Source organism: Pan paniscus, chromosome 10 (assembly GCF_029289425.2).
Source record: "Pan paniscus chromosome 10, NHGRI_mPanPan1-v2.0_pri, whole genome shotgun sequence".
Lineage (NCBI taxonomy): Eukaryota > Metazoa > Chordata > Mammalia > Primates > Hominidae > Pan > Pan paniscus.
In genome coordinates, this window is record NC_073259.2 from 112,520,147 (window position 1) to 112,536,894 (window position 16,748).

Below are 16,748 nucleotides of genomic sequence, written 5' to 3' on the forward strand. Positions count from 1 at the left end.
TGCAGTGAGCCAAGATCGCGCCACTGCACTCCAGCCTGGGCGACAGAGTGAGACTCCATCTCAAAAAAAAAAAAAAAAAAAAAAAAAAAAAAAAAAAAAGGCAGGCCCCAGTTTCATTTGCATGTTGTTGAATTTGGAGAGTCAATCAATCAAGCCAGGTCCCACAATGAGCACAATGCCAATCTGCAGAATCTTTCAGGGCAAAAGGGAATTTAGAAAGATGAGGGAGAAAGGATCTGAAGACTGATCCGTTCCTCTTTCAATGCTCAAAGTATAACATTTTTCTCCTCAGTTTTATCAGTTAATACTGTCCTTTACTTGGCTAATATTTGTTATATAGCATAAGATGTAACAAAATTTTCTTAGGCTAGGAATGGAAAGAAAGCAATGATTCTAACTGTAGTTGGGCAGTTTAGAGTGTGATGAAGGAGAAACCAGAATTTTTTCATCACCCCTCAATGTGCATAGAACAACAGAATCACAGACCATTACCACTGACCTTTGCCATAGATTTTAGAGGTGATCTAATTTAACTTCCTAGTCCAAGTAGGCATTACCTCTCTGCCTCTGACTTATTTGTACCTACTATGTACCAGTCATTGTGCTGGGCATTAGAAAGAGACAGAGATGAAGACAACTTGGATCTCCAGGAAGGAGTTCAGCCTAGTGGGTACAGTGGCCCAAAAGAGGTTTGGACCTAGTGCTCACAGCGCAGAGGAGAAAAGTTGCAATTTCAGGTGAGAAAACAGCAAAGACTTCTTGGGAGAGGTGATAGCTTATGTGTCACAGGCTTAATCCTCACTGTGTTTGGGCAGGTTCCTGATTGTGGGAATGCAAGAATGGATGCTGGGCATGATTCACCATCCTCCCCCACCATGTGGGCCAACTCCATGATCTCTATGACTCACAGGGAATTAGACTTCTGATCTCTCCCTTGACCCTGTGACTTCCCAAACTGCCTTGTGCATGTCCAGGCTTTGGGGCAGGTAACTGAAGTCTTTGGCCTATGAGGTGAGAGGTCACTTGGGTGACCTGGGAGTAAATCCCTTCCCCTCCCTGGCTCTGTAAAGCCAAGTGTTAAATGAAAGACTGATATTCCAGGCAAAGGCTTTGTGCAAATGCCCATCTAAGCCATGCCCTCTGCAAGGAATCCCCTTTCTTAGTGATGATGGTGGGGAGGTGGGGAGGGTGCAGTGCAACTCCCATTCCTGATCTCCTATCACCAGAGCAGAAGAATCACTGGAGAACGACTCTGTCTGAAGCTTGTTCAGCCTGGCTTCCTTGAGCAAGCAACTCATTCACAGGTAAGTCCAAATTAATACAGCGCACACCGGCTACATAAATATTGTGCTTTGATTGTCTTCTGTAATCAAAGGCAAGGCTGCTGAGTTTGTTACTTTCCCCACCATGCAACTGCTGGAGGAGAACTCTGGGGGAAGGGAACTGAGGTTGCCCAGGTGGTTTTTGTTGCATGTGTCTAACTGCAAGTTGTGTCTCTGTCTATCGAGGGGAGGATAAGGCCCATTACATTCAGATTCAATAAGAATTTATCAAATGCCTATTTTGTGAGAGGCATTGAAAGACACAGTATCTTATTTCATTTTTAATTGAATTAGTAATGACTTGATAAGGCACAAAGGTTAGTCTTTACAATAACATTTTTTTTTCCTGACATAAAAGTGATCCCTACACTATTGGCTGTGTCCACTTTATTGACTGTGAAACAGCCTAAATGCATGGAATTGGAAACTGGAAGTCATTTTACACAATACAAGAAAGCAACACCATCTTTCCATGTACCTGCCAGTGCTATGGCTGGCTTGGCTTTTCCAGCAGTTTTTTGGACTTGGGTGAGGTGGCTTCCTAGGGGCATTTTCTCACCCCCTCCCAGCTAAGACTGCTGTTAATTTTGAATAATTTGGAGGATGCTCTACCCTTTGGGGTAGCAGAGTTTTGCAACCCACAAATCCCTTTTGCCTTGAGGAATGGTGGTGATGGCGGGTGTCAGAGATTCTGTCTGTATAAGTCCCCGGGAAAGCTCAGCTGTCGCCTGACCCGAGGGTCGTGCAGTTTCCTTAACCTTGACTTCAAATCAGCCCTCTTTAACCCCGACTCCCCAGCTGGGCTGTCCTTTGAAAGAAAAACGAAACCGCCCAGTTCTGAGCGTCGGAAAATGGGCACTCGCTCCCTGGGGGTTTGGGGCAACTTCCCCGCTACGTCGCCCAGGGATTTTAAATAATTGCCAGCCGCCAGAAACCCCCTAACCCTTAATTCTTCCCTCCGAGACCCAGCCCGCTGCTTGCCACTTCCCTCTCCAAACGCTGGCGGGGGTGGGTGGCAGCACCGAGGCGATTTTCTTCGTCTTTTTTTTCTCCGGGTTTTGTCATGGAAACGCTGACACAACCTCCAGACGGCGGCCGAGCCCGGCCGGGGACTGAGGGCTTTTGGGACCCTGCGGGAGCGCGGCGCGCACACCGCACTCCCCGGGCAACAGCTGGACGCGACCATATCCCGGGTAGGGGCGGGGGGAGCGCGACGCTCCGCCCCGGCGCTAGGGTCCCTCCCTCCTCCCGGCTCTCCGCAGGCGCCCTCCCCTCGCCGGGGGCCGCGAGTTGCATTTGGTAAAACCCAGCCCCGGAATATATAGATCGTTGGAGCGCAATGAAGTAGCCTTTGGAGAGAAGGGAGAGGGCCCGTCGGACAGCCACAGCGGCCAGCGCAGCGGCAGCGGCGGCGGCACCACCATCACCGCTCGCACCCCAGCCGCCCGGCCCGCGACCAGGCAGCGGCGGCCGCCGGCGGGATCGGAGGAGGCGGCGGAGCGGCGAGGAGGAGGAGCAGGAGCGCGCAGCCAGCGGGTCCACGCATCTCAGCACTTCCAGACCAACTCCGGCACCTTCCACACCCCTGCCCGGGCTGGGGGCTCCGAGAGCGTCCGCGAAGCGAGTCCGATCCTCCCTCTGAGCCTTGCTCAGCTCTGCCCCGCGCCTCCCGGGCTCCGGTCCGCGCGGCGGGGTCCCTGCTCCTGCGCCCCGGGCGCGCCTCCCGGACACCCCGGTCCCCGCAGCCAGGACAAAGCCATGAAGCCAGCGCTGCTGGAAGTGATGAGGATGAACAGAATCTGCCGGATGGTGCTGGCCACTTGCTTGGGATCCTTTATCCTGGTCATCTTCTATTTCCAAAGTATGTTGCACCCAGGTAGGGGGCGCGTTAGCGTGGTTTTGTTGGATATTTTCTTTTCTCTCGCGCTCTCGCTCGCTCCGCCTGATTTCTGCCTCTTCCAACCCTACCTCTCCGCCTTCGGCCTCTTCGGGGCTCCTGGCTGCCCAGATCTACCCGGGTCACCGCGTCGGGATGGGGAGGAGAAGGGAAGGTGTGCTTCCCCCTCTTCTTCCTCCCGGCTCCGGGCTGGAGGATGGGACCAGGAGGGGCGGTAGTTTTTTTTTTTTTTTCTTCTTCTTTTTTTTTTCTTTGTGTCCCTTGTCTGTCTGTCTGCGAGGTAGCAGGGAAACGGAGAGGTGTGGGAAGCAACCGGGAGTGAGGGGCTGGTTTGAGGAGAACGAAACTCCCTCCCCGCTGCTGCCGAGGTCGGAGGATGAAAGAGTTACCCGGAGCCGGCTGCTCTGCGCCCGGGCTAGCCGCCTCTTCCTGGTTGCCGGGCCGGGGGCGAAGGGTGTACGCCCCGGCGAGGTTGCGAGTCCCTGCAGCAGGCTGGGAGCCCGGGACTGGGCTCCCACGTGTCCCGGGCTCGGCGCAGAGCTGAGCAGGTGTGGAGAGTGGTCGGGTGCCCAGCGTTGCCCCTCCACCACGCGCCGGCCGTTTGCCCCCGGGGTCCGGCTCCGCAGTGACCTTGCGGCTGGTGCCCCGGGGCCTGCTCCAGCCCCCAGCCCCTGAGCTGGAAACTCCGAGCTCCTGGGTCACGCCTTGACCACTGCAGTTTTGGAGGAAACTTTGGCCAGGTCCTGGGCTGACCGTTCCTTTGCATCCCCCACTTCTGGGATCCGAGCAACGGGAATCCCCCGGGCGGCGTGGGAATGAGCCCCATTCCTCCGGTCCCTTGTGGCTCAGGCAAAGTTCCACGTCCGAAATCTGGACTGGGGGAGGGACGAGGCTCGTCGCTTCCTAGGGGTGCGAGGGAAAGTTTGGGTTCTGGAGAGGGAGGGGCGCCCTCGAGCGCGGCGGCCGGGGGTGAGCAGCTCGGCTGCGAAGCCCAACAGGTAGAACGTTCCGAGAAGCCTTCCGGGTAACGCGGGTCTCCCCGCCAAGCCGTGGCTCCCCTGCTCCCTTTTACCCTCCCTTAGCAGCCCCCTGCCGGGCCACGTTGGCTCAGAAATCCATTTTCTACGCCTCCGAGTTGCCTTTCTCAGCGTAGTCACAGCAATAATTTGCTTTTCTAATTGCAAGGAGGAGGGAGGTGGAAACGCATTTCCTTCCAGGGAAGTGGGGTTGGTGTTTTTCATTTTTGCCTCCCGCCTTCTCCTTTCACTGTGTATCTAACACTTTAAGCAGACGCAGTCCCAAATTCATCAAGCCTGCGTTTGGGTCGATGGCAGAGGAATAAAGCTGTTCTTTCCATCAAACAGGCAGGGCTGCAGGCTGCAGATTCCTTGACAGCGCAGGGACAGACGGCCCCTTTGCCCCACTCGGTCTGGAGCAGTTGTTAAGGCAGCCACACTGCCAAGGATATGTTCCGAATCTACCACATGTAACCTCAGGACGTCCGAGCCAGCCCTGTTAAAGATGGCTTTTGTTTGCAGCTGGGTATTTTTAGTTTAATGTCAGCAAACTACAGCGGTGTTTGTCTCCTCACCCAAACCTGCGGTTGTGAAACTTATAAAGGAATTTAAAAATGGACCTGGCTTGCATTCCGGCAGGCAGGCCTTGGTTGCAGTGGGCAGGACCAGACAGCCAGGGGCATCTCAGAGTGCCAAGCTCCTGGGGCCACCGGAGACCGGGCCAGACTCACCCCAGAGCGCCAGGGGACTGGTGGTGTACAGATACACTGGGGTTCAAACAGTTTAAACAAGGGGCCGGTGATTTGGTCTAGACTCTAGAGCTGTGTTCAGGTTTTGCTGGGACCGTGAATGCCAGTAATGCTCTGTACAAATGCCCAGAACACGGATGAGTGTCAGCCTTCAGCAGGAATGCGCTTGAGCTTCTGTGTACCTGTTAATTGCCCAGGGAAATACAATTGTCATGGAATTCTTTGTGAGAATTGGGAAATAACTTTCTAGCCAAAGATACTAGGAAGAAACTTCCAACTTGTAATTGTCACTTTGTGAAAATTTCCAGCTCTTGTTAGTCTTAAGTTGACTTGAAAGTGACATCATATCTTTTCAGTCTAGCCTTTTGGAAGAGGCAGAGAACCTTTTCTAAGCTTGTGCTGAAAAAGATCCTCTGTCGATGATCCTGCCCCATCCTTTATGTCCCCCTCTAGTCCTATTTTCTCCCATTGTTTATTTGGATCTCTATAAATATACTTTTCTGATATTTCCCTCCAGTCCATAGCAAATACTACTTTCAAAACATTGTGTTGAATGTAGAATTACAGATAGTTCAGTTGAAAGGCCTTCCTTATTTCAGATTACTTACAGTCCACAAAAACTCTGTGTCAACAGTTTATCATTACACGGGGCATAAAAATATACTTTCAAATCCACATTAAACATTTTCTTTTTGAGGGGTTCATTTTATTAAGCTACACTGTTAATGACCACTGATGTGGAATCTCTTTCACTGGTTTGAATTTCTTTAAAAGTTAAAGATCCTTGCTTCTCTGAAGTATCTTGGGGGTAAGGAGAGCTGATCCTTCAGCCTGGCTCTGCAGTTTCTGTCTCTCCAGATCACCCTGGGAGAGGCAGAAGGGACCACAGCATGGCACAGATTGTGTAGCTAAAAATTTGGAGGCCTCTGGCAGGGGTTCCAGATACCTACATGTGAAATAGAAAAATAGTATTGCAAAAGCAATGGGTTCCAGGCTTCGTTGGTGGCTGGAGGGTGTGAGAGGAGGGAGAGAAAGAAAAAAAGGAAGGCAGGGCGCGGTGGCTCATACCTGGAATCCCAGCACCTTGGGAGGCCGAGGCGGGTGAATCACTTGAGCTCAGGAGTTCGAGACCAGCCTGGCCAACATGGTGAAACCACATCTCTACTAAAAATACAAAAATTAGCTGGGTGTGGTGGCACACGCCTGTAATCCCAGGAACTCCGGAGGCTGAGGCATGAGAATAGCATGAACCCAGGAGGCAGAGGTTGCTGTGAGCTAAGATGGCACCACTGCACTCCAGCCTGGGCGAGAGAGTGAAACTGTGTCTCAAAAAAAAGAGACAAAAAGGAGACAGCTGGCAAGGCTGGCTGTCCCTCTCTCTGATTCTAATCTGGGGCCCATTATCTTTTCTAATTCATAGAATTGATTAATTTGCAAATTTGAGTAATTGGTCATCAGTTGCACAAGGGTTTAGCAGAAGTGGGCCTTGTCAGTAGGATAGTTACATTTAGAAGTTTTTGATACTCTGAGTTAATAGTCTTCCTTAAGAATATTTTATAGGGCAAGGACCAGGTTTTAGACTCCATTTTAATCCCGATGTTTTCTGCACGGTGTCTGACAACAGTGGGTTCTCAATAGAATGTTTGCTGGATGAATGCATGAAGTGGTTAAACTCCAGAAGTAGACCCACTTCTCTGGTTTTCAGGAAGGTCACTTCTAGCCTTGCCAAGAATGCCTGGTCAATAACTCTGGCTCTGTCTGGTGGGGAAACTTCCTGCCTTCCTGAACTGTGACACAGACCCAGTTTAAACTAATCAGGCGCCAGACAGGAGCTTTCACCGTGGCCTAAATTTGCAGCCCGTGAGGTGTAGGCAGATGAGGCACTGCTCTGTGTCCTGGATTCTGGAGAAGGTTGGTCTTGTTTAGCCACTTAGATGGATTCTAAGGAAATCCATCCATAGAACAGACACCTTCTATGGCCGTGAACTATTCCTAAAGCTAGGGAGAATGGAACCATATACCTGTGGTTTCTACACAGGTTTGAGTTCACCAATGAATGCTTCCTATGAAAGTTCATCAGCTTGCATTAAAATGTCTTGCATACCTGCCCCAGATGGCTGGGTTTTGATGGAGCTGTGTCATGCAGTGCAAAGCTGAGAGGCCCCCCAGGCTGCGTTGGCACAGAGTGTGTAAAGGCAGCTCTTCAGAACCTTCCTTTTGTGTTACTCCATAGGATTGTGGTTTTTGTTTGAAATCTACTGTTCATAGAAAGAAGCCTTCAGAGGAGAAAGCCTTTTCTCTCCTGTCTGCTTCCTCTCTATTATTTTTATTTTTGCAAAATGTTTATTTTCACTGTCACCTGGGATTTCTTTGCCTCGGTTGAATGTATTGAAAGATTATATCCTTTATTTAAAGATGTCTCATTTTACCCCCTTGCACTTTCACTTTATCAGGTTGAATCTAAAATGCATTTTGTATTATAATTTTAAACTAATTGTAAACATAATATGTGCTCATTTTAGAAAATTTAGGAGGTGGCCAGGTGCGATGGCTCACACCTGTAATCCCAGCACTTTGGGAGTCCAAGGCAGGTGGATCACCTGAGGTTGGGAGTTTGAGACCAGCCTGACCAACATGGTGAATCCCCGTCTCTACTAAAAATACAAAAACAATTAGCCGGGCGTGGTGGTGCACGCCTGTAATCCCAGCTACTTGGGAGGCTGAGGCAGCAGAATCACTTGAACCAGGGAGGTGGAGGTTGCAGTGAGCTGAGATTGTGCCATTGCACTCCATCCTGGGCAACAAAAGTTAAACACCATCTCAAAAAAAAAAAAAAAAAAAGAAAAGAAAAAAAGAAAACTTAGGAGGTATAGAAGAAAAACAATCATTATTCCACCACCAAGAGGCAACTGGTACTTTAAAAATATATTATAGAATATATTTATATATATTTATATATTCTATATTTTTCTCAACTATGCAAAATGCATATATATAGTTGAGATAACATCATGCATTTTGTATCCTGTTTGATAATAAGTATTTTAGACAAATACATCATTATCACAACTAGTTATTAAAGTTAAAGACAAAGTTTAACCATAACTGTTTAAATGTATAGACTTGCATGTGTCTCCATCTCCCACCCTACCCCTTTGCAGGATGTCAGTCTGGTATTATTTTTTTTGCTGTGGTTGCACAAATTTAATGTTACGTTACAGAATCTTTTTGCTTATACATGGAATGAGTTTGGAGTCTTACCAATTTGTAGGGGCTGTTCTTATGTTATACACCTGAAACTTCCATTGAAAAGGTGTCAAGAGGGTCTCAAATATGAGACTGTTATGAATTCTGAAAACAGCATTGAATCACTGAAGGATCTCATGTACCCCATAAATATATACAACTGCTATGTACCTACAAAAATTAACAAGTAAAAAAATAACTGAAGGAGAAGACATTTTTAGCATGGGGTCTCTCCTTGATCATTTAAATGTTTGCACCTCGATGGAGCATTTTCATTGCTGTGCTCAGATGAGACAGATGTAGGTGATCTCCTTTGATTGTTACAGTCCTCATTTTCCTTGCCTTCCAAAATAAAAAGGGGTGATCAGGCACCACAGAAAGGGTGGTTTGGGGGTTTCCGTGGGGCGAGGGGTGAGGGAATCCATCCTTCAGCAGAGGTATCTGCTGTCAGTATTTGTCTGGTTGAAAGATCATTTTGTTCATAGCTTTATCAGCACAGTCATTTCAAAACAGGAAGTCAAAGGCTCATAAGCAAAGGCACCACCCTTTCCCTTCTTAAACCCACCGAAAGGACCTCTCTTCAGTCTGGAGGTCAAGTGAAAAAGGCTCTCATGAAAGTCATTGCCAGCAGGCCTCTTCTAAGTTCAGACTCTGAGGAAAAGCAGAAGTCATTCTGCTGATTCATTTTTTTTTTCTTTTTAGTTTTTCTTTTGAATTTTTGGGACACCACCTTTATAACAAATAAAAGGGGAGGCAGTTCTTCCTATGAACAATCTGATCTGTCAGTTAAAATTTCCTAGAACTTGTAATTTGATGCATCTTAGATCCAATGTGATTGCTTGAAACTTACAAGCAGACTTGTTCTCCTCCTCCCCAGCCCCCTCTCTGTCTGTCTCTCTCTCTTTTCCTTTCTTCTACTCTGTGCCAGATACTGTTCTTGGCACTGGAGATGTAACACATACATACATCTCTGCCTTCATGGAACTTAGATTCTAGTGGGGCGGACAGACTTTAAGCAAATGCAGAAGTGACATATATGGTATATCAGATGGTGTTAAGAGAAAAACAAAACAGAGAAGATGGTTGAGGGATGTGAGAAGCAGGGGTTGCAATATAATATAGAGGTAATTAGGGAATGTCATTGATAAGATGACACTGAGAGCAGACACCTGCAGGAAATGAAGGAGCCGGCCATGTTCCAGGCAGAGAGCAACACAAGTCAAATCTGGTCCCTGAGGCAAGAACATGCATGGCAAGGTGGTCAGAGTGCCCAGAGCAGAGGGACGGAGGCAGCCAACAACCACAGTGGGGAGAGACAAGTCGGAGAGAGACAATTGTTTTGAGCCTTGGGTTTAACTGTAGATGGGAGGGAAGCGCTGCAGAAGCTTGAGCAGAGGTCTCTTGGGGCAGGGAGGCAAGGAATAAGGGTGGACGCAATGTAGCAAGATTGAAAATGAAGTCTCCTACTTGCACTTTTTTTTTTTTTTTTTTTTTTTTTTGAGGTGGAGTCTTGCTCTGTCACCTAGGCTGGAGTGCAGTGGTGCAATCTGGGCTCATTGCAACCTCTGCCTCCTGGGCCCAAGCAATTCTCCTGCCTCAGCCTCCTGAGTAGCTGGGATTACAGGCATGCACCACCACACCTGGCTAATTTTTGCATTTTTAATAGATATTGGGTTTTGCCATGTTGGCCAAGCTGGTCTTGAACTCCTGACCTTAAGTGATCCACCCTCCTCGGCCTCCCAAAGTGCTGGTATAGGTGTGAGTCACTGTGCCCAGCTCTACTTGCACATTTGTGCTCATCTTTGGGCAGCCGGTAGTGTACTTTAGTTAAGTGGTCACCATATAAGTCCCATCTCCCCTCTACCACCTGCTCCCCCTTGACCCCCAACTAGACCATCTCTTTTTTCAATTTTTTAAAATTTATCTTTATTTTTAAAAACAGGGTCTTGCTCTATTGCCCAGGCTGGAGAGTAGTGGTGAGATCACGGCTCACTGCATCCTTGAACTCCTGGGCTCAAGGGATCCTCCTACATCAGCCTCCCAAGCAGCTGGGACTTACAGGTGTACCACACACCCAGTCCCATTTCCAGTTTTTAAAGCAGTAATGAAGAGATCTGAAAAAGAGATTTGAGAAAAATTTTGACTGAGCTTGTAGTGGGAAATTCGTAATATCTTCAGGGTGCAATCGGTGGCATTTGTTAATAAAAATATCCAGAAAAAGTGCCAGACTTAAATCAGCACTCAATAAAAATAAAGCGATGAAATGGATCAACACTCTGGGAGTGAAAGACCCGAGTCCTACTCTGGGGTCTCCCATGTCCTATCCCCATAAATTATTGTGTATTATTGATTCCAGAACATATTTTTTCACATTTTAGTAATTATGCAATTTGTGTTGTGATTGATGGCATCTCAGCACCGTGCTGCCCTTTAATGAGCAACTGTTTTGTTTCTTAGTGTTCCATCAAATAGCAGTGTGCCTTCACCATGGATGCCTTCTGAGGCCACCTCTGTAAATTGTGAAAGTACTTTATGTAAACTGTGGCACACTTCATAACCTCAGTAAGTGATGAAAAATGGCATTCCTCCAAGATGCAGAGTCTGAGGGCTCAAAAGTACCTGGTTAGTCTTGAGTACTTGCTTCTCAATGGCAAGACTGGCATGCAGTCTGTCCAAGTCTTTTTAACTTTGCCTGGCACTTATTTTCAGAGCCCAGGGCTTGTAGTTAGTATTTGTCTGATTAACGATGAGGTTGGTTAAGAGTTAGAATGGGGAGGGTGGGAAGTAAGTGATTTAACTTGGGGCTTGAACCCGGAAGTTCATCTAGAAATAGACATAAACATTGCCCAGGGAAAGTATCACCAATGTGGATTTTTGTTTCTTTCAAGGCTACTGAGCTATCATGACTTTGTCATTTCTCTTTTCTGGCCCTTTTAGAAATGTACTGTGGTTGTTTGTTTTTTTGTACATCTTCCTCTTTTGACATAGCCAGGCATGGATTCTGTCAGGTTCATCTTTATAGCCTCTGACCCTGGCCCAGAGGTGCCTAGGAAACATTTAAAGAGTAAATAATTGATTCTCAAAGATAAGCCTTTCCACCTCGGTCACCACCCAATCCATGTGCGCAGAACTCAGAAGGAGGAGCCAGGTTGGATTGTCATGTACAAACAGCATCTGCTGTGGTCTAGTCCATTTGTCTCCCAAATCTCTTTGCTTCTGTTCTGCTGTGTTTCAGGGCAGGAAATAGAAATCAGTCTAGGTATTTTATTTTTTAATTTAATTTAATTTTTTTTTTTTTGAGACAGAGTCTCACTCTGTCGCCCAGGCTGGAATGTAGTGGCACCGTCTGGCTCCTCTGCCTCCTGGGTTCAGGTGATTCTCCTGCCTCAGCCTTCTAAGTAGCTGGGATTACAGGTGCCCGCCATCACGCCCAGCCAATTTTTGTATTTTTAGTAGAGACAGGGTTTCACCATGTTGGTCGGGCTGGTCTCGAACTCCTGACCTCAGGTCATCTGCCCGCCATGGCCTCCCAAAATGCTAGGATTACAGGCATAAGCCACCGTGTCCAGCCCCAGTCTAGGTATTTTAAGCAGAAAGATATTTACTAGAGGGAATTTTGTGCTTATAGAGGCATAAGGGGGCTGGAGGAATGGGGCTCCAGGAATGTCTCCCAGCTAATGGTAGTAGTTTATATAATAATTTATAAACAAACGTATGTTGGCATGGCTGTTCAAAAAAAACAAAAAACAAAAAAAAAAACTGACTCACTAGGGGTGCTACACCCTCTGATACTGTGTCTGGAACTACTGAGTTCAAGAACAAATTGATGGCAAAGCCGGAGAGTGGACCCTATAATGCTGTTGCAAAAAACCCTCGTGTCCCCATCTCCATGCTTGCCAGCGGCCAAATAGCCCCAAAGGCAAGAAGATGGCCTCTCTGCCCCACATCTGCTTTCTAAATCTCAAGTGAGTGCTTCTATTTGGGAGAGCCAAATTCACATCTAGAACCTTAGCTTCAAAGAAGCCTGGGAAATACAGCTTTTCAATTACCAGCCTCTGCAGGCTAGAAAGCTTTCTAGAAGGAGGGTAGAATGAACGGTGAGCAAATAATCACAATACTCACCACACCCTATTGGTAAAACATATTTGAGCAGCCATCCCTCAATATATTTTGTTTATAAATAATTTCTGCATATTACTACCATTATCTACATATCTAGGATAGGATCCTTTCTGACTAGTGACTGCAAACCCCTATGTCATTATCTGTTGGATAATTCCGTTGGCTGACTCTTTTTCAATTCTGATTCTTTCATCCTTTTGACCTTGTAATGTTGTCCACAGAGATACAATGGAGAGCTAGTACTCGAGAGGGAGGAATGCCATTTTCTTGTGTGCCTGGATTGTGACAATTATCTTCAAGTTGTGGTTTCTTGGCTGGGATCTCTTTAGGCCTCAGTTCTATTTTGTGAGGAATAGGATAGTTAAAAGCAGATAATATAATCTGTAAATTTACTTATGATTCAGTTGTAAATGGTTTTTCATTGAAATATGCTGAGAATGGTGGAATTATTGAGGTGGTCACTCCAGTTCATTTTGTGGTTGAGGATACCTGCCTGAGTTTCATAACTGACATGTAATTTGATATGACAGGTTAGATGGGTGTTTATGGCCATTTGTATTCTTGATATAGTTAAAATTTTTTTAGGTTAACTGAAAATGGAAGGTCTGGTGTCTAGATGAACAAAAAATGGAAAGTCTGATGTTTCCTTCCCAGACCCCTTTTGTGGCACAATGTCCACTAGGATTTTGGAACTCCAGGACTGGACCTGCCTTGAATGTCATTGGCTATTGTCAAACCTGCCATTATCAACTCTGGGTAAAAGTACAGTGTTAACCTGGTGCCAGTTCTAGCGGTGGTGGAGGCTTAGTTTGGCTTTAGATAAGCCGTATGGGGAAGGCTGATATTTCCAGCATCACCAGGACTTGGGTTCTGTCTCATGTAGATATGGATAGAGACAAAGAAACCTGGTAATGGAAGTGTTTCAGTCCTTATCATTCTCTGGCTTGAATGGTTATCTTAAATGCCTTGGGAGAAGAAACTCACAAAGGCAACTCAAGTGAAATAAGCTGGTGGCTGGGTTTCTGTTAGAAACTGTTAACTTCGAAGAATCTCAGAAGAGGGAAACCACAGAGGCCCCTCTAAGGTAGTGTTGTAACAGGACACTTAACATTTCTTAACGGTTGTCATATTTTACCTTTAATATCATTGCATAAGGTCACTCATTATAGTGAAAAGAGCACAGAATTTGGAGTCTGGACACCAGCTTTTAGGATTTGGCTGTTCCCTATATCCATTTGACATCATTCAAGATATTTTTGTTAAATGCTTACTAAGAGTTAAGCTCTGTTCTAGGTGTAGAATCAAACAGGTGAAAATCCGTGTCCTCATGGAACATACATCATAGTGGGGGAGACAGAATAACAAATGGATATTAAATTATAGAGTATGTTTGAAGGTGACAAATGCTACGGGAGGCGGGGAAGCAAGGAAGGGGGATGTGAAGTGGCAGTGGTGGGGGGATTGAAATTTTAAATAGGATTGTCAGGGACGTTCTCTCTGCAAAGGTCACTTTAAAGATTGAAGGAGATGAGGGTAGATGGGAGATGAACCAATGAAATAGTAAAGATATTTATTGGATATTATTTACTGAAGGCCAACTTGGGTCAGGCATTGAATATAGATTACTCCCCCATGGGACTCATATAATGTATACACTATAATTACCACCATTTTACAAGGGGGGAAACTGAAGCATAGAGCATTATCACTTGTCTAAGGTCCCCAGGAGAGGAATGGATGGAATAAAAACCAAACCCGGCTGTATGACTTCATATCCGCTGCTCTGAACATTTGGGAGGGCTCTCATTTGGGCATTACTCTTCCCATCCACCCTAAAGATTGGCGAGAATGATTGCAATTTAGTGATAGACATTCTGCGAAGGGTGGGACCTTTCTGCCCATCAAAGAATCATTCTGCCCAAATGCCACCAATGCCCCTCCTTGAGAAACAGCTCAAAACTCTATGTGTAAACAGCATCTGGCGTAGTACTTGGCTGCATCCCATGACTTGGGCAAGTGCCTGGCAAGTGTAGGGGCTTAATAATTGATTGAATGAGTGACTGAATGAAAGTCGCAGACAAGAGATTTGGTCCCCTCATTTGCCAAGTGAAGGTAGTAATATTACCTCTCTTGTGGGTGGCGGTGGTAAAGATTAAATGAGAAGTTAGATGTGAAAATGCATTGGAAATGGATGTAAACCAATGTAACAAAACTGCATGTCCTGCGCATGTATCCTGGAACTTAAAATTAAATAAAATTAAATTTTAAGAAAAGCAAAAATGAATGTAAAAGCAGTATAAACATATTGTTGTTACGATAAGTTACCTGTGTGGTTCCTCGTTCAAGGATGTGAATCTCCATGTCAGCAAGATGCTGTTCTATTTAATTCTGTTTGAAACCTGAGCAAGTTTTTATCCTTTTAACATGTGTGTCCTACACTGTAAGATTTACTGAAAGGATCTGACTTCTGTAAGTATGAGGCTCCTGTGAATATCTTCTCTCTGTATGTGCTCACCCTCTGTCTGCCATACTAACAGGCATACCCGCTGCCAAGGCCAAAACTGTGTAGCAGTTTGCAAAGCAGAGTTTATATTTGGTCAGAAATCAGCCTTGTGTTTTTTTGCTGAATGCAGTGACCGCAGCATTTCCTCCCAATTATGCACTTAATTACTCCTCAGGTTCCCATTAGCTTTAACAAGTGACACTTGGGAAATAACAGCACTGGTCAATGCCGTTTCTGAAGCTGAACTCCGAGGAGGATGAAAAGCAGTCATTTCAGAAAAATAACAGCGGTAGCATGGCAGCCTGTATGTGAGCAGTTGTTGGGTGGGTTAGCATGGCTCATTGCACAGGACAGCATCAATTGGCCCTGTGTCTCCACATTGGGCATGTTCTGTGCTGAGGAGGACTTTAAGGGCTCTTCCTGTATAGGGGTCAGTCCTTCCCACTGCTTAACTGCAGGTGTCATGGAGCTTGCTCTGTGGCTGGCATTTGTAGCTGGGGCACAGACCCATTTCCACCCTTCTTCACCACACCAGGTGCTGAAATTTAGTTCAAAGACTCCATAACCCTGATCTGGGCTAGGCCCAGCATTCTTCAACCTGAGGCCAGGCTCACATTTGAAATAGTCCCTGTTGGGCTGCAGAGTTATCATAGAGGAAGGGGAGCATATTTGTCAGGGCTCACATTTCTTTACAAGTTGAAAAAGTTTCTATCTTTTTAAGCACCCAGACCTCTTTCCATTCCACCTAATCATTGATTTAGACTATTTGTTTGCAACTGGTTTGGGACCTCCTTCTAACCCCACAGGGGACAGGTGGCAATGTCTGGAGACATTTTGGGTTGTCATTAACTGGGGAAGGTGTGCTACTGGCATTTAGTGAGTGGAGGCCAGGGATGCTGCTAAACATCCTACAATGGATAGGATAGACTTCCCCACAACAAAGAATAGGCCAGCTCAAAATATCAATAGTCAGGAAACCCTGTATTAGTCTGTTCTCATGCTGCTGTGAAGAAATACCTCAGACTGGGTAATTTCAAAAGGAAAGAGGTTTAATTGACTCACAGTTCTGCATGGCTGGGGAGGCCTCAGGAAACTTAAAATCATGGCAGAAGGCACCTCTTCACAGGGCAGCAGGAGAGAGAATGTGTGCAAGCAGGGGAAATACCAGACACTGATAAAGCCATCAGATCTCATGAGACTCACTCACTATCATGAGAACAGCATGGGGGAAACCACCCCGTGATCCAATTAACTCCACTTGGTCCTGCCCTTGACACATGGGGATTATTGCAATTCAAGGTGAGATTTGGATGGGGACACAGTCAAACCATATCAAACCCTTATTTGATTCAACATTTTTCTGATGCTTTATGAAAAAAACCAGTAACAACAATGACCACTTACCAAATACTTGCTGTGTATCAGACAGTATGTCAGCTGCTGTATTTGGATTATCCATCCTATTTAATCCCCACCACAACCTTGTGAGATGCGCATTTACCAATCCCATTATACAGGTGAGAAAACTGAGGCTTAGAGAGGTGAAGGAGCCTGCCTAATCGGAAAGCTGGAACAGGATCCTGGCTCAGGTCTAACTGACAGCAAACACTGTACTCTTCACCTCACTAGTATGCCCATCTCCATGTTCTTGGTTTCAGATAATTAGGTCAAGAAGTAATTATTTCATAAAGGCCTTAAGCTCAGCTGTAAACTCTGTAAGTGGGACATTCAGTGATAGCCCCTTCTCTTCTTACCCTACACGCTATCCCTGGTGAGCTCATCCCCTCTTGGGGCCTGGGGTATCATCTGTGTTTAGATGACGCTCATGTCTTTCTTCAACTTGGATGTGACCTCGGGTCGAAGTCTAGTTCACGTATTACCTCTTGTATTACC

General features: G+C 46.2%; 1 protein-coding gene across 2 annotated transcripts in view; it reads left to right on the forward strand.

Annotated features, from left to right (window-relative positions):
• Positions 1 to 2,559: 2,559 nt before the first annotated feature.
• Positions 2,560 to 16,748, forward strand: part of CHST11 (carbohydrate sulfotransferase 11) — a 305,162-nt gene continuing 290,973 nt past the window's right edge. Inside the window, exon 1 of one of the 2 annotated variants that reach the window (XM_055096069.2) lies at positions 2,560 to 3,183. In XM_055096069.2, the coding sequence (XP_054952044.1) occupies positions 3,081 to 3,183 (103 nt within the window). In that variant the 5' untranslated portion in view covers positions 2,560 to 3,080. Of the gene's footprint in view, positions 3,199 to 16,748 lie in introns of both variants that reach the window. The other variant, XM_055096068.2, reaches the window with a different exon arrangement.